At 47.7% G+C, this 17,963-nt stretch overlaps 1 protein-coding gene and 1 long non-coding RNA gene across 4 annotated transcripts in view; one reads left to right on the forward strand and one right to left on the reverse strand.

Moving 5' to 3' along the window:
* Positions 1–328: 328 nt before the first annotated feature.
* On the reverse strand, positions 329–897 carry LOC142821003 (uncharacterized). Its single transcript, XR_012898051.1, has 2 exons — positions 773–897; positions 329–437 (listed from the first exon to the last, which is right to left on the reverse strand). It is a non-coding gene; the product is annotated as an uncharacterized LOC142821003 (long non-coding RNA).
* Positions 898–2,100: 1,203 nt separating this feature from the next.
* Positions 2,101–17,963, forward strand: part of MYO1D (myosin ID) — a 301,918-nt gene continuing 286,055 nt past the window's right edge. For 2 of the 3 annotated variants that reach the window (XM_075911435.1, XM_075911436.1), the window contains exon 1: positions 2,101–2,268. In XM_075911435.1, coding sequence (XP_075767550.1) covers positions 2,174–2,268 — 95 coding nt within the window. In that variant the 5' untranslated portion in view covers positions 2,101–2,173. The remainder of the gene's footprint in view (positions 2,269–17,963) is intronic. The other variant, XM_075911434.1, reaches the window with a different exon arrangement.

A 17,963-nucleotide genomic window follows, 5' to 3' on the forward strand; every position in this document is an offset into this window, starting at 1 on the left:
GGATCCTAGCCAAAACCTTCCTTACACTGCAGCAATGCAAAGACAATCATAAGTGGCATTGGAGCCCTGGTACAGAGAAAGCTCCTGCAGCTTGTTAAAGGAGAGGTCAAAAATACTGTTACCCTGCTCCGAGCAGGTCTCAGTCACACAGCTGTAACCACTAGTGCCTAACATAGGCCAGCCATGCTTGCCAAGAACACTGAGCAGCTAAAGTGGGAGGGACTGTTTGAATTATCACACTAAGCACCAAGGCAACATTTTGCTTTAAGCACTTACTGTAGCACAAGTAGAATCAGGACTTACTTGCTTTAGGACTTTATATATGTAGGTGGAGTAACCCACCTTCCTTTTACTACTGTAGAGCCTGACAGCCAGAGCATCTCCCCAGGCACAGTTTGGCTTCCTTGGGCAGGGAACAGGAGGAAGCTGCATCTCAGCTGTTGTGTTAAAGATCACAAAGAGGAAGAAGGGCATTTACAAGCTTATTGACAGACTCAAGGCCCCCTCAATCCTGCCAGCAAAGTGACAAGTGGGCAGCTGGGACAGCACAGTTGACTGAGCTCTTTGTGGAGCCTTTTTATACAGGTTTACACTTCCACATAGACCTAGTAGTTAAAAAGGTACACCTCCCCCCCCCAGAGTTTCAGATCTTTAGAAAGACAACAAATAGCAAGTCACATTACTAGGTAGGCTCTGGGAAAGCACTCATCCTACAGATAAAAATTATAACACAATTGCAAACAGGACATTTTGTATAACTACCATGCCTTACCTGACAGGCCCAGCACTGGTTTTTTTTAAAAAAAGTAGAACTAGTACTACTAAAGGCACTCCTAGCCCTTGCCAGGGCACTGCACTGCTTATAATGGAACAGATACCTCTACAGAGACCAATGAGATAGCATAGCTTGTCTTATTGGCTCATTGGCTTCACCTGCAGATTTCATGCCAGCCTAAAGACCCTGATTTCAATTAAAGAGATGGTAGCTCCAATATCAGATTTACACACGTTTAACTTTTCATGAGTAAAAAACAACAAATGGTCTGGTAGCACTTTATAGACTAACAAAACAGGTCGATGGGATCATGAGCTTTTGTGGGCACAGCCCACTTCTTCAGGTGACTGAAGAAGTGGGCTGTGCCCATGAAAGCTCATGATCCCATCTACACATTTTGTTAGTCTATAAAGTGCTGCCAGACCATTTGTTGTTTTTTCCTGTACAGACTAACTCAGCCACCTCCAAAGTTTTCATGAGCAGTCATGCTAAAATCAATAGGTAAACAAGTCTTTGCTGGCTTCTTAGAATTTCTGGACATGTCTCCAAAGTATGTTGGAGGTGGGGGTCCTCTGAGTCACCGGGATTCACATAAGTACATAAGAACAGCAGCACTGGGTCAGACCAAAGGTCCATCTAGCCCAGTATCCCATCTTCTGACAGTAGCCAATGCCAGATGCCCCAGAGGGAGTGAACAGAACAGGGAATCATCAAATGAGCCCACTCCTGTTGCCCATTTCCAGCCTCTGACAAACAGGCTAGGGACACCATTGCTATCCATCCTGGCTAATAGCCATTGATGGACCTAATCTCTGTGAATTTACCTAGCTCTTTTTTAAACCCTATTAAAGTCCTGGTCTTCACAACCTCCTCTGGCAAGGAGTTCCACAGGTTGACTGTACACTGAGTGAAGAAAAACTTCCTTTGGTTTTAAACCTGCTACCTATTAATTTCATTTGCTGACCCCTAGCTCTTATGTTTTGGGAACAAGTAAATAACTTTTCCTTATTCACGGACTGTAGGATTCAGCTCTCTGATGTGGGGCTCTGGAATGGGGTTCTCCTGGGGCTGAGGGATCCAGTTTCCCAATGCAGGGTGCTGGGGTCCCCTGTGGGCTGTGGGATCTAGCACCCTACTGTGGGGTCCTGAGTATGGGTCCCCCCAGCACTGTGGGCGCTGGGATGGGGGACCCCGTGAGGGGCGCTGGGGCCCAGGCCGGGGAGCGCGGGAGCCGCAGCCTGCAGGGGGCGCTGCGGGGCCGTGGCGGACCGGCGGGGCGGGGCGTGGCGCGCGAGGGGCGGGGCGCGCGCCGCTCCACCCCGGGCAGGCCCCGCCCGCTCCTGGCGGGCTCCGCGCGCCCCAGGTGAGGCGGGGCGGCGGCAAGGATCGCGCGGCGCCATGGCGGAGCAGGAGAGCCTGGAGTTCGGCAAGGCGGACTTCGTGCTGCTGGACTCGGTCTCCATGCCCGACTTCATGGCCAACCTGCGGCTGCGGTAGGGGGGGGCCCGGGGGGGTCCCGGCCTCAGCGCCCGCCCCGGGACGCCGCTGTGTGGGGGTGGGGGACTGGTGCTGGGGGGGTCAGTAGCCGGGGGGGGCGCTGTGTGGGGCCCGGGGGGGTCAGTAGTCGGGGGGGCGCTGTGTGGGGGCCGGGGGGGGTCAGTAGCCGGGGGGGGGCGCTGTGTGGGGGCCGGGGGGGGCCAGTAGCCGGGGGGGTCAGTAGTCGGGGGGGCGCTGTGTGGGGGCCGGGGGGGGCCAGTAGCCGGGGGGGTCAGTAGCCGGGGGGGCCGCCGTGTGGGGGCTGGGGGGGGGGTCAGTAGCCGCGGGGGGCGCTGTGTGGGGGCCGGGGGGGGTCAGTAGCCGGGGGGGTCAGTAGCCGCGGGGGGTGCTGTGTGGGGGCCGGGGGGGGTCAGTAGCCGGGGGGGCGCTGTGTGGGGGCCGGGGGGGGTCAGTAGCCGGGGGGGGGCGCTGTGTGGGGGCCGGGGGGGTCAGTAGCCGGGGGGGGCGCTGTGTGGGGGCCGGGGGGGTCAGTAGCCGGGGGGTCAGTAGCCGGGGGGGGCGCTGTGTGGGGGCCGGGGGGGTCAGTAGCCGGGGGGGGGCGCTGTGTGGGGGCCGGGGGGGTCAGTAGCCGGGGGGGCGCTGTGTGGGGGCCGGGGGGGTCAGTAGCCGGGGGGGCGCTGTGTGGGGGCCGGGGGGGGTCAGTAGCCGGGGGGGGGCGCTGTGTGGGGGCCGGGGGGGTCAGTAGCCGGGGGGGGCGCTGTGTGGGGGCCGGGGGGGGTCAGTAGCCGGGGGGGGCGCTGTGTGGGGGCCGGGGGGGTCAGTAGCCGGGGGGGCGCTGTGTGGGGGCCGGGGGGGGTCAGTAGCCGGGGGGGGTCAGTAGCCGGGGGGGCGCTGTGTGGGGGCCTTGGGGGGGCGGCCCGTGAGTCTCCCGCCCTCAGCATCTGCCTGTCAGTGCCCGCCCCGGGACGCGCCCCCCCCCGCCGGGCCCCGCGTGCAGGTGTCCGAGCTGCCGGCCCGCCCCGCCCCGCCCCGGGTCCGCGAGCCTGGGGAGCGAGTCTGCCCCCCCCCTCCCCCGCACGCGACTTCAGAGCGCTTCGCTTTCGCTTTGCAAACGCAGCCCGCTCGCTGCTCCCCGTGCGCAGGCAGAGCGCGCCCCGGTCCGCAGGGGCAGGAATCCCGGTGGGAAGCGACTAGGACTCGCCCCTAGTCCCAGCAGGACACTGTCAAAGCCACCATTAAGGAAATTCCTGACTCCGAAGCCAGTGCTCCAAGAGTTGCGCCCCACTGGGTTTCCGTGGGTCAGTGTCAAACTAAAGTTGTCTCTTCTCTGGTGTTCAACTCACATTTGTGGCTGCTCACAGCTCTCCTCCGGCAGCTGCAGAATGAGTTGACAGGGCCTTTGTTAATAAAGCTGTTAAGAATCCTGCTGGCAACAGCATACTCGATCAGTGTCAGCATCCTAAGCAGTAGCAGAATTAAATTATCTGCAGAACCACTGGATGTGTTGGAGTAGAGGAGCACCCAAAATGAGACTGTGGGAGGAGCAGTGTTGCAAAGACCCTCTGTGAAAGTCAGGAAGAGACTTTGTGAAGTTAGAACTCATCTCTGCAGCTAGGGGGATATTGGGAGACATTTCAGATTTGTTGCACCTTCTAAACATAATGGAGTCTAGAGTAGGGATGTTAAATCCTGTTTGTTTGGTTAACACCTTAAACATGATGTTTAATCCCTTAACTGATTAAAGAGGAAGGGGGTGGGAGGCCACTCCAGCCTGGCTGGAGCAACCCCTGCCTGTGAAGCACCCAGGGCTGCTGCTGATGGGCTGATCCAGGTGTTGGGGCTATGAACTGCGGTCCCTGCGCAGCTAGAGCAGCACGCTGACTGGAGCTAGAGCAGCGCGCTGCCTGCGCCCGCCGGGTGAGGAGCTGCTTCAGCTCTCACTGGTTAACCAGAATTGGTAAGCATCATCCATTAAAGGTGTTAATTACTGGTTAACCTTTCACATCCCTAGTCTAGACAGAGACAGCTTTGGGGTGGGAATGCACCTTACTCCTTTCCATGAATTTGAGTGAGGTTTGCTTCTGTCCTGGTTGTCATCTCACCAACAAGTTCCAGAGATTCACAGGGCCACCTTAGATCTCTCTTCTGGATCTTGGGACATGGTAGTGCAACTTATGCACCCACCATCTTGCACTAAGTCTTCTGCTCTGCCAGCTAACATAGTAAGTGCTGGCATACAAGTGGTAACTGTCTGTGATGTTATGCTGAAGGTTCAGAGTTCCAACCTTATGAACACCTGAAGATGTGGCTACATGACACACAACATTCATTTTTTACTTATAAAATTTTAGTTTTTTTAAAATATGCAAACTACACTAAAATAGCTTTAATTGCAAAATTCAGCCCTCAAAAGATAGGAAATACAGGCAGTCCCCGGGTTACGTACAAGATAGGGACTGTAGGTTTGTTCTTAAGTTGAATTTGTATGTAAGTCGGAACTGGTACATATTGTAGGAGAAACTGTAGCCAAACATTTCTCCAGAGCTCAGTTTTATTCTCCCACACCTCACTTCCCTCAGTCCTTTTATTCTCAAGCTGAGGTGTCTGCTGAGAAAAGCCACTCCGCGTCTCCCTAGTCTGCTGGGGGAGGGGGGGGGGGGAAGTGTGTGCTAGCTTTGCGTCTCCCTGGTCTGCTGGGGGGAAGCATCTAGTGCGGGGTTGCCTCACCCTGTTTGTAAGTAGGGATCTGATGTAAGTTGGGTCCATGTAACCCGGGGACTGCCTGTATCAGGTTTGAGTTTGGCCTTCCAACCATTCTGTATGAATCATGATCATCTTTTATACATTATCTCTGAGAAACTTTATATAAAACAGGGAGGTTAAGTAATTTTGTTTAAGATAATTTCTTGCAGTTCTTGAGATCTGAACTCTGTTCCTTAAAGTGCAGTCTGGAGAAATAGAATTTAAAGTCAATAAGAGGCCAAAAGACAAAATAAAGGTGGTTAAATAATAGTGTTTCAAAGTGCTTCACAAAGGAGGAGAGGTGAAGGGATTTGCTGAAGATCAAGGAAAAGGTTAGTAGCAGAGTGAGAGGTAGAAACCCAGATCTTCTCCCAGTTCAGTGCTCTGACTACTACACCATTTTACTGTTTGGTTCAATACCAGTAGTTTTAGTTACTACTGGTGAAGTACAAAATAGTTAATCCCAGTCTATACCAAACTTGATTATGCCCTTCCTCTTAGAAGAAGGTAGGTTACAGTTGGTGTCAGCAAATAGAAATGAACAGTGGATCAGGCCGATTGGTCATTTAGGCCTTTCAATATTTTGATAAGTTTCATCTTAAATGTTTTCACTGTGCATTTGCAATGCATGTTGTCATACTAGCCTCTATCTTATTTAATATAGAACAAATACCTTAAGCTTTTATTTGACATCTCACATGGCCCACTTTGCACCAAATTTGGGGCAAACACACACTAGCTGGTGCAACAATGATCTGCCTACTCACATTAAAACCCAACAACGTGACATAGGTCCTACTCCTTGGCCCCGCAGCAGCCATGTGGTCCTGCCACTAGCTTCACCATTACTGGGGGCCTACCACCCAGCCCTTTGCGCCCATCATGGCCAGCTGTCACTGGTGTTAACTGGCAAGGGCTGGGTAACCAGTAAGCATACCAGTAAACTTCCTGCTTACTGGTTAACATTACTAATACCAGGACAATAAGATGAGCCCAGCGAGGAGTACTGTATCTGTGAGAGGCTTTGTAAACCTGTTTCCATAATGAGCCACAGTAAGGTGTGCCACTTATTTGCATTGTGCCTTCTCATACTATCTTCTCTGTTGCAGCAGTTTCCCTGTACCTCCCCCCACCTCCAATACCTCCTGCATGGAATAAACAGAACATTTCATTCTTAAAAGAAACTGAAAGAACTGAAACGGAAAGAACAAGAATATAGTTTAACTTGAGGCAGAAGGTATCATTAAATTGGGAGGGGAGAAGCCAAGTCAGCTTGTCTGAAAGCACAGAAGTCTTGCATCAGAGGTTTTGTGAATGGCCCCCTTTTGTTTTAGTACCTTTTTGTAGTATGGATTGGATGGGATACTGTGTATTCCCCCCCCCCCCCCACACTTCTTGAAATGTTGGAAATAGGGTAATATTTGTGGGCTGCTCTATAGAGGCTGCAGAGGGAGTCTAGTAAGCTATTTTCTTGACATTCAACCAGACACCAACATGTCTGTCTGGTCCTTCATAATTCACCGCATATTATCCTGCATGTTATGCTTGTACTTCTGGGATGCTCTCCATGTCCAGTTTTCAGATTATGAAACCCTCCAGACTCTTGAGTTCGCTAGCACCTGTACCTGAGGCATTCCTTATCTCAGTGAATGTGTTATCATTCAGCCTTTTTTCAATCTTCTAATCTCTCCATTAGTGTGGATGTGCCGAAGGTCAAGCTTTCCACTGTAAGGCATACAAAACACAAGGCATCGATTGTCTCTGCATATCTGGGGTCCAGTAAAAAAAGCCAGAAAATAATCAGAATCCCTGTCCATTCATTGAACAAGTTTGCTGTTCTAGCCATGGTGAGAATGGCCCAGCAGAATGGGTGATGGTCATTGTATGCTGCTTGTAGACTGGGCACCAGCGTTGTCTCCCCAAGTCCAGTCCAAAGTGGCTTCAGGAGGAGGAGGGTGTTTGCAGCCATGACCGAATACAAGAAGCCTACTCCTCCCTTACCATAATGCTGCTGGTGGTATTGCAGATTCTGAGGTAAACACCAAAACCTGCTGTCCAAACCACCAGCATGTTAGGGAAACCATGGTAGAGGGACCTGAAAATCGCCATGAGCGGTGGATCACATCTTGTATTATTTGCGGGACAAGCTCTTTTAATGAGACCTACATCATGTACCCTACGTGATATCAATCTCCTGAGGGTGACAGGCTGAAAGGGAGCAGATGCTGCAAGCATCTAGGTACCCACCTTGTTCTTATGCTACTATTCTGTACATCACAATGCCGCCAGCTGAGTTAATACTAGAGAGCTGTGTGAAAGTGTCCTACTGTGGTGGGAAAAAATAAGGCAGCTTTCCCCAGAAACCTTTGAGATGTTTGTCCAATGTACATAGCAGACGGACACTTTCGGCACATGATAGCATAAATTATATTTCTGGATGCGCAGGAATATGTGTTCTTGGTCTTATAACTCACTTGGTTAGGTCCAATAATGGTATCAGCAGAATGAATATGTGGACAAATGGATTTCCTGCCGAAAGTGTCCGTCTGCTATGTACATTGGACAAACATCTCAGACACTTCGCCAAAGGATTAATGCCCACAAAACAGATATCAGACAAGATCACAAAGAAAAAACAGTTTCTTGCCATTTTAACCACAAAGGGGACACTCTCTCAATGACTTAACCACCTGCATTCTGCTACAAAGACCTTTTACATCTGCCCTTGAAAGGGAATCCTCTGAACTGTCATTTATGTTAAAATTCGACACTCTCCGAGAAGGAATGAACAAATACTCAAACTATCTTACCCATTACCAAGATAGCTTCCCCAATTATCACCTCTAATACCATTAGCTCACAGACATCCCACTCTCCCCACCTCTAATATAATCAATTCACAGACACTTACCTTCCTTCCCCCCCCCCCCCCCCCGCATCCCCCTCCTGTTCTGAAATGTGATTTGTCCTTTTCATATGTGTTCATTTTTTTAATTGTATCCTTTGGTATATATGGTTGTGACTATTTTCTTCCACTATTTGATCTGAGGAAGTGGGTCTGGCCCACGAAAGCTCATCATCTAATAAACCATCTTGTTAGTCTTTAAAGTGCTACATTGTCCTGCATTTTGCTTCAGCTACCCCCAGACTAACACGGCTACATTTCTATCACTATTACCAGAGGTGTCTTTCCTCGAAGCATGCTTGGCTGCCAAGCTGTCCTGCAACTGACTGAGCTGCTCTGGGGTTAAAAATAGCCCCTGGATCTTGAGGGGAATGGATTTCCTGCCTCCCATTCTTCTCTTGTTGCCTGAGATGGCCTGGGACTCAGACTCCTGGGAGGTATCCATGCCCTGTTTGGGGAGCTATTGATGGAGTTGCTGCTGATAATCCCATGCAACTCATTGTAGAAGTGGCATGTCTGTAGTGCAGAACCAAAATGATTGTTTGCTTCCCCGCATGAAATTGTTTGATTTTCATGCAGTACTGTTGTATGTCCCTGGTGTAGCCTGTCTCGGCTATGCCCTGCTTGATCTTTTTGTAGATGCCTGCATTTTTTTTGTCTGGATCGAGTTGTGCCTGATCCAGACTATGCTCCTTGCAGACCAATAAAATCCAAACTTCCTGTGTACTCGAGACTGGAGTACGTCTGGGTCATTGAGTTGCTATTATCAGCTGGCCTGATGAACTCTGCTGATCAAACAGGAAATGGGAATTCCAAAACTCCTGGGGCTTTTACAGGAAAGGGGCTGTTTCCTGTGTATTTGGCTGCTATACAGTGGAGTTGAAAACAATCTCCAGAGCAGTCATAGCAGAGAATTGTGGGACACTTGGAGGCCAGTGGGTTGACTTGCACAACTCTGCATCTACACTGCCTCTCTGTTGCTCCATCGACATCAAATGAAGTGCTACAACTGTCACAGAGGTGGAGTAATGAATTTGATGTTACAGATGAGTTAGGTTGATGGCAGGCATAGTGTAGATGCATGCATGACATGACATGAGGCGGCTTCTGTTAATCTAAGTTTGTAGTGTAGACCTGGCTTTTTTGCCTTCCTCTGCAGCATGGGGCATGCGTCATTTGCAGCTTTAAATTACTGTATATTCTGGATTCTCTTTAACATGAAGTCTGTAAATTATTAATTGAGCACTTCAGTAATCCATCCAGATGTTATGGGTCTATTTCAGGAGTGGGTGAGTGGAGTTCTATGGCTTGCAATGTACAGGTCAGGCAGATGATCATGATGGTCTCTTCTGGACCATATGAGGCTAAATAATAGCTTGATCTATTATGTATGTGTTTTTTGAACTTACAAGACTATAAAACATGTAATCCAAACCAATAGGCACTTCATCTCTCTTTAAGTGGATGGATGCATGTGGAGGTAGAGTTAATACTGCCCAAGCAGCCTTAAATCTGGCATTCCATAACTTTTGAGTGTTTGAGTTTGCAATCTACAAGTTTTATGAAGTTTTCTGTATGTAATATTAAGGGTACGTCTAGACTACATGCCTCTGGCGACATCCCAGGAGGCATACCTGGGAGGTCGACAAATGCCTTTGATGTCGACCACGGAACATCCAGACTACCGCGCTGAGCCGACAAACAGCTGACCGGCTCAGCGCGGCAGCCATGTAAATTTAAATGAAGCGGCGATTATTTAAATCGCCGCTTCATTTTCCTATGCCGGGTAGCCTAATCTACATGCCTCTGTTGCCAGAGGCATGTAGTCTAGACGTACCCTAACAGATTCCTGCTGATTTTGAAGAACACCCATTTTGTCTATTTTTAATGTACAAAACAAGTAAAATATTATAAAAATTACAAAAGTATCTCAAAGTATTTTGTGGTCTGAATCGAATACGATCAGATACAAACACTAATTTAGGGAATACTTAGCATAGAGAAAATGTGTTAAATATTTAGTTTGTATATTTTATGCACTACTAAACAGACTTTTTCCTTTCGTCCTATAAATATCCTTTGTCTTAATCGAAGAACTGATAGATTCTTCTCTTGCTCTTATCCTTTGTGTGATTTGTCTAGCAGTGAGATCAATAGCCAAATAGCTAAGTATGGTATGATCAGCTCTAAGTTCTTATGGTTTTATGTTTGGCTTTGAAAGTTGCTATGTGTAGCTCCTTGAAGGCTTTGCAGAAGGTTTAGATGCCATTGGATTTGTCTGTGCTTGTGGCATGTGTTTACCTCAAACTGGGAATATTTTTTCCATTCCGTCTGGTTACACTCATACTAATTTGAAATTGTGGGTTTCTTTAGAACTCATACTTGGACTGGGTCCACTTTGTGCCGTAATTCTGGCTTCTCCAGGACTATTTTTGTTCAGGGTCATTGGTTAACACAGGCAGGTTGTGTTCAATTTAGTTCCCAGAAAAGCCAGATGTGGGTGGAGTGGAAACCATATCAGCTTCAGTGCCTACAACAACATCTCCCAAGGGATATCTTCAGTGGTAGAAAGACAAATGGTTTAGTTCAGTGGTTCTGAACTCGTTTCAGTCCATGGAACACCAGGCCAATCAAAAAATTTTCGTGGACCACCTCCTTTTTGAGATCTGATAGAAAAGAGCAGACAACGAACATTTTGGTTTGAAATTTATTTTACTAACACATTCTTGGATTCTCTTCTCTCTGACAAGCTTTTCAGTGTTTGGAGTGGTACTTGATAATGCACAACGAATATCGCTTTCCACTGCAAGCCGATTCCTCTGTTTGGACTTAATATGCAAAAAACAAGAAAATCCAGTCTCTCTCATGAGAATTGATGCAAATGGCAAAAGAAATCTGACTGCGTGTGCTGACAGATTTGGGTAACTCCCGGTCACGCTGGCCCAAAATTTCTCTATGGTAGACTGCTGGTACATGTCTTGAGCCACAAAATCATTTTTCAGATCCAAGAATTCCTCCTGTGGATCGATCCTCTGGAATACTATTAACATCTGTTGTAAATGGATTCCTGATGAAAGATAATCCATCCTTTGTCCTGTCCACTTCCGGAAAGCATAGTTGGAATTCATCTCATAGTTTCCATAAGTGATCGAGAATTTGCGTCCGAATGGCTTCCTTTTCCCTGAGCATGGCATCCACATATGGAAATTGAACCAAATTATTGCCTTCGACTCTTCCGATCCAGTTCCAATTTGTCAAGAAAAGCCTTGATGATGCTTTGGTGAGAGAACAGATTTGCACCTTTCCCTTGCAGCTGAAGATGTAGTTGGTTCAAGATTCCAAAAATATCGACAAGATACGCAAGTTCTAAATTTGACTGCGTCAGCACATTTCGGGATTCCTCTTTCCCTTGAGCCTGGAGAAATAAATCTAACTCCTGTCTCAATTGAAAAACTCTGAGTACGTTCCCTGCTGACAACCACCATACAGAAGTGAAAAACAGCAACACATCAAAGTCAGAACCCATATCCAGGCAAAATCTTTTGAACAGTCTGGTGTTCAGAACTGATGATTTGAGGTGAAAGTGGTGAATCACCAACCCTTTGAAAACTGCATTCATTTGATCAGGCAATGTTTTTGATGCCAAAGCTTCCCTATGAATGAAGCAATGAACTCCGGTTACCATTGGAGCGCGCTGTTTCACCAGCGCTTGGAAGTCTGATCTTGAGCCCAGCATGGCAGGTGCACCATCAGTGGTAACATCCACAAGATTTACCCAATCCAGACCATGTACTTCAAAGAAATTGTTAACAATTTCCATCACATCCTGAACCTTTGTGGTGGTATCAAGAGCCTTACAAATAAGAAACTCGTCTTTTAAGGTCTCCCTCAACCATGTATCGTGCGAACACCAATAGCTGAGAACACAATGCGACATCGGTCGATTCATCCAATTGTATGGCAAACAATAGAAACTTCTTTATTTCATCCACAACTTGTTCACTGATGTTCTGTGATATATCATTTATCCGTCTCGATACTGTGTTGGTAGAGACAGATATACCGTTCAGCTTCCTTGCTGCTTCCTCACCAAGAACAAGCCACACCGTCTCTTTTGCACAGGGGAGCACAAGTTGCTCTACAGTGATAAGAGGCTTCTTGGTCTGTGCAACTTTGTATGCAACAATCAATGTAGGAAGCACACACTGCATTGCTTGTCTTATTGTAGAATGCACTTGTTGAGTCAAGGCGCTGCCATTTCAGACCTGATAACTGCCACTAAGAATAATCTTCATCCTTTTGCAACAAGTTGGGGTGACACTTTTCTAGATGGAGTTTCAACTTAGCTGGCTTCAGTGAGTCATTCCCCAAGACTTTGAAACAAATAACACATTGTGGCAAATCCACGCCTTCTTTTTCTTGACAAGTGAAGCTGAATTTGATGTAGTCCTTCGAATACTTGTGCTTGACGTTTCTTCCTGTCATTGCCATTATTAACAAACTACACCACACCTGTAAAACAGTACATGTAGCACAGGACGAACGACACAGCAACTGGTCAGCACGATGGTGGCAGCTACATTGACGCTCAGAGCCTCAGATGGAAGTTACTGGCAACACAACGTGGTTGCCTCCAAGGTGATGCTATGGATGACGCGCCGCGTGCTTGTGAATGCGGCGTAAAACAGCCTAATGGTGGCACCTGCTCATGCCATGTGACTTTGGACAATGTTCCTGTGGACCACCAAAAAAATCTCCATGGATCACCAGTGGTTCATGGACCACTAGTTGAGAACCACAGGTTTAGTCGCCCTGTTCAGCTTTTAAATACGTGGGTTAGCTGGATATATACAACTTGTTGCTAGCATGGATAGCTGCAGTATATGCTTGCCCATGTGCTTTATCTGACCGGTGGACTGTTTTTAGGAATTACGTTAGATACCATATCATTTCACTTCTTCTTTTGTGAGCCAATTGGTTTCCAGTGCATGACTTTTTTTGTGATGTGGATATCTCTCAATTAGGTATTGAAATAGTAATTTCACTTAAGCCACCCACCAACTACGGAATGTTCGCTTCTGGTTACTATAGTTTAGGCTGTATTGGACTATTCAAGATAGAGTGCTGCACTTCTACCTGCACAACCATTTCAAGAAATAAGCTAGGAGCTTAAGTTCATTGCTTTGCTAGATACCAGAAAATATGGACTAAACAGAGACCCTGAATTTATGGCTTATTTACAATGATTTGTAACATCTTGTCCTATGACTGCAGTCATGGATAGCAGGTATCACAGGGATAGGGGCGGTGTGCCTCTCAGAACAGCCTGGTGTGATACCAGACCCCCCTCTGCTGTTCCTGGTGCTCGGCCCAGGCTGGCTGGCCTGCCTCCCACAGAGACATGGGGCTGCTGCTGATGGGGCTGCACTATCCACCCATCTCTTGGACTACACCATCCAGCACTGGTGGCACTGTGGCTGTGCTGTCTGGGCATCAGGCTGGAGGTACTGCGGCTGTGCCAGCTGGGAGAGTGGACGGCCAGAGCACTGAGTCTAGGAGGCTGGGGGACACTGCGGCCACATTGCTCAGCACTGGGGGTGGGGGCTGCGGGAATGTGTGCATCCTCCAAGCTCCTACAGAGGAGGGGGCAAAAGGGGAGGGACAAGAGTGGCACATCGGGCACAAAGGGGAAGGGCTTTTGTCCTCCGGGGGGCTAGTGTCCTCTAGCGGCTGGGTCACGGGCTACCCATGGCTGCAGATACTCCTTCACGCACCTTGTGACTAATATCCTGGGACTGACAGTCTTGTTGTAATGGGCTACTATTTTCTTGTTGGTCAGAAAGAAAGTAATGGATGCCTCTCCTGTCTCACTGTGATAGTATCATTGGTGACACGGAGGGGGAGAGCACATGGCCCCTCAGACTTCCTCAACACAAGCAGGAGGGCAAGGAGCCCGAGCATCTGGATGGCCAGAGGACCGGGGGCGGGAGGCTGGTCCTGCAGCAGGGTTGGGCCCACTGACCGCTGGGGTAAGCAGAGCAATGTGGCTGCCAGTGCGTCACGTGGGGCGATGCAGCTAGAGAGTGGAGTCATGTTACTCAGCTTCCCCCCGCTGCCACCACCAGTGTGTGTGGGGGGGGGGACTGGGCCACTGCTGCGGATGCTGAGACCTGGGCCCCGCCCCCTCATCCCTCGTGTGCATCTTCACCAATCACCTGTGGATTAGGGATGCTAGCAAATGTTTATTTTTGTGAACATGTAACTGCTGATTTTTTCAGTGGCTGCATATTTACATGAAGGGGGCCAGGCGGGAGCCAGTGCTTGGGGGAAGCCGGTTTTTAATACAGCTCCCTGTGAACAGCAGCTCCTGCCTGTCCCCCCTGCCACTCCTTTGCTGCTGCCTCTGGAGGTGACTCCATGGGAGCCGGTATGCACAGGGAGCTGGCTTGAAAGCCAGCTACCTATGTGTACTGGCTCCCATCTGCCCCCCTCACACTCTGTGCTGCTGCTGCCTCTCTGTCAGAGGCAGCTGTGTGAGGCAGGGGAGGAAGGTGGCTTCATGGGTGCTGGCATGTGGGAGGTGCTAGCTTAAGCTGACTCTTCACCAGCACTGACCTCCTCCCCCCCCCGTGGGGTGCACGAATGTAGTCATTAGGATTAACCGATGAACCCAGGCTTATTGGTTACCCTGGATAGCATTCATCAGCTTTGGAGAAGTGGAAGATTCCTAATAAAATGTCTGGGAGTGGGGGTATGGTGCTGTTGACAGAGTGCTAATTTACATTTGTTGCTCCCAGTCATGTACTTGAGTTCCCAAACATGCCTGTGTTTGCATAGGGTGTTTCCCGTTGCTTGATGACGTATCTGTAATACAGTTCTACCTTTTAAATATTTCCTTGTAGGGAATATAGGCTGTAAATTCCCATTCTACAAACCTAAACACTGGTGAAAGAGTATATAAAGGACTGCTACTTTGCCTGTTTTTTTGGTTCTTTTCTTCAGCTTTGTGCCTTGCTGATTTTTAGTTGATAGTTTTAATAGTGTATTTTAGAAACTTAATTGGGTTGGCTAGATTGCTTGGACCTGCCATCCTGATGACTTTTTTTATATTTGACCATGCATGAGTGTCAATCTTTTTGTGTAGAGGGCCCAAATTCTCTGTTTAAGCCCTGTGGACCTGGTTTTACATTTAGGACTAGATAGTCCCTCAATCCACAGTGATCATCTAGTGGTGATATCACTGGGAGAGTCCCAGAAAAATCAAGTGAGAGAACCTGTTCGTTATGTAGTATATAAACTTTTAGGGATGGTTTACATATCTTTATGGTCACATTTTCTTCCTTATTCTCTTTTCCTTTTTCTCTCCCTCTTCCTTGCATGTCTCCTTGCAGCAACTCTCGATTCCTATCTGGCGTGTTTCATTCACTGCAGAAATGATCAGCAAAATAGCAATTAATGTTGATTCTGGGAGTGAAGCACGCACATGACCTGGGCATGAAGCCACCACCCCTTACGAAACTCCCAAGTAGTGGAGAATTTGTAGCACTGCTTCCTTGTCAACATAAACCACAATCAGTTAATTAGACTCGTATGTTATCTATGCTGGCTTACTTTAGGGATGTGAACTTATAGTCGTTTACATGATTAACCGATGAGCCCACTCAAGGAGGTGCTCTGTATAGACGCTATATTGTTTGTGCCTGTCTCCAATGAAAACAAACTCTTGCTTCTTTTCCTGGATGAAGTGTTGAAGACTGAGGCCAAGGATGTTTTCACATTGGTCCAGAGTACCTTAAACTGATGCTCTCTGTAGCTAGGCTGTTTTGGATCTGAGGAACTCAGACTATGTAGGGTTAATCACAGTGGCTTTCAATCTGTGGTCTGGAGATTAAGGGGTACACTAATGATTTTCATTACCATAGAACAGCAGTTTTCAACCTGTGTTCTGTGACTCCATGGGAGTCTGCAAGACAAGATTTCCGAAGGCATCCACGCCTCTATTCAAAAATTTTGTAGGGGTCTGCAAATGAAAAAGGTTTCAAACTTTTGGTCTATCTGACATAATCTCCCTGTTGAAGTATTTTTTTATTCAAAAAGCTATAAGAATGAAGGATTTAGAAAAGACATGTCAAACTCGAAGCCTACTGAGAGCTGCACAAGCAAAAACTGATAGAAGTAAATTTTCTTTGGTAGCCCTGAAAGCTATCAGAAAGTCATAATTATTTATTATAATAGTTTGTTTTAGTTATATTTTATATTATTTCAGGACTTGTTTTAATATAATACAATAATTTCATGTGTAAAATTGTTGTTTGCCCATATAAAAATTTTTAATTTAAATATAAATTTAAGGTACTTTTTAATTTTTTATGATACATATCTTGTTTTGTTGAAATCAAAACAATAAAAACAAGTATAGTGGTTAATCAAATAGAACAGCCTTCTGTGAAAATTTCAGATACTTTGTAAGTTTGAGATTTTGCATAAACATATAATAATCATGCAGTTGCAAAAAATTGAAATATTTATTGATCTAAAATTAATATACATTTTGTGATTTTTATTTGGGAATAAATAGATAAATAACAAAATGTTAACAAAATATCCCTCTCCTCTAGAACCAGGCACTTCTATACCCCTGTTCTAACCCAATCCTCCTGTGTTCCCTCAGAGCTCCCCTGATCTAACCCAATGCCTCATCCCTCCCCCAGAACTAGCCCCCCCCCCAACCTAATGCCTCCCACCTCCCCTAGAGCCAGGCACTCCCAGCCACCCCTGCCCTCACTTAACGCCTGGGTCCCGGAGTCACTGCCACACATTTCTTCCACAGGCATTGGGGCAGCATGAGCATAGTGACTAGCTGTGAGCAGGTACTTGATGCCTGTGCAGAGTGGCCCGGCTGGCAGTGAGCAGTCACTGTGGTGCTGTGCGCAGAGTGGCCGGCCGGATGTCTGTGATCTGCACTTGGCCACATGCGCCGAGTGGCCAGTGGGCCGCACTCTGTTTTATAAAAACGTAGTGGCGGGCCACAAAAAATTTCGATCTGGCCACATGCAGCCCTCCAGAGGCCTGTTTGAGATACCAGGTTTAGAAGATGCCTGCATTCCATAGTTGGCCATCCTGAAAGGAAGGAATAAGCATGGTTTCCAGAGGTTGACTATGATGTCCTGTAAATACTGTTGGAGACATGGATCAGATATGAAGAACTGCACTACTGTTCCCTCACTTGATGTCCTCAGAATTTCCTAGCTTTTGGCCCTGGGTGGTATGGATCAGGTGTCAGCTAGGAAGTCTAACCCCAGCCTTGGTGACCCCATTAAAAAGGGTCCGTAATCCACTTTGGGGTCCCAATCCACAGTTTGAGAACCGCTGGACTATTCTAATTGTAGGTGGGATTTGAATCAATCTTATTACAGGATCATAGAGTTGGAAGAGACCTCAGGAGTCATTGAGTCCAGCCCCCTGCCCAAAGCCGGACCAATCCCAACTAAATCAGCTTTGTCAAGTTGGAACTTAAAAACCTCTAGGGATTGAGATTCCACCCCCTCCCTAGGGAACCCATCCTGGTGCTTCACACCCTCCTAAGGGAAATAGTTTTTCCTAATATCCAACCTAGATTTGCCTCGCTGCAACTTGAGACCTTTGCTCCTCATTCTGACATCCATCACTACTGAGAACAGCCTCTCTCTATCCTCTTTGATCCCCCCCCCCCCCGATTCAGGTAGTTACAGGCTATCAAATCCCCCCTCACTTTTCTCTGCTGTAGACTAAATAAGCCCACATCCTCAGCCTCTCGTAAGTCATATGCTCCAGTCATATATGCACTTTCTTTGGTGCATCCACATCCTTTCTGTAATGGGGAGCCCAGAGTTGGATGCAGTGCTACAGATGTGGCCTCACCAGTGCTGAATAAAGGGCTCTTCCCCTCTAATCTTTTGTATGTGCACCAAAAGATGTGCAAACGTGTAAAGTGCTCCACTTAGGAAGGAACAATCAGTTTCACACATACAGAATGGGAAGCGACTGTCTAGGAAGGACAACAGC

Source organism: Pelodiscus sinensis, chromosome 29, assembly GCF_049634645.1.
Source record: "Pelodiscus sinensis isolate JC-2024 chromosome 29, ASM4963464v1, whole genome shotgun sequence".
NCBI classification, from domain to species: Eukaryota; Metazoa; Chordata; order Testudines; family Trionychidae; genus Pelodiscus; species Pelodiscus sinensis.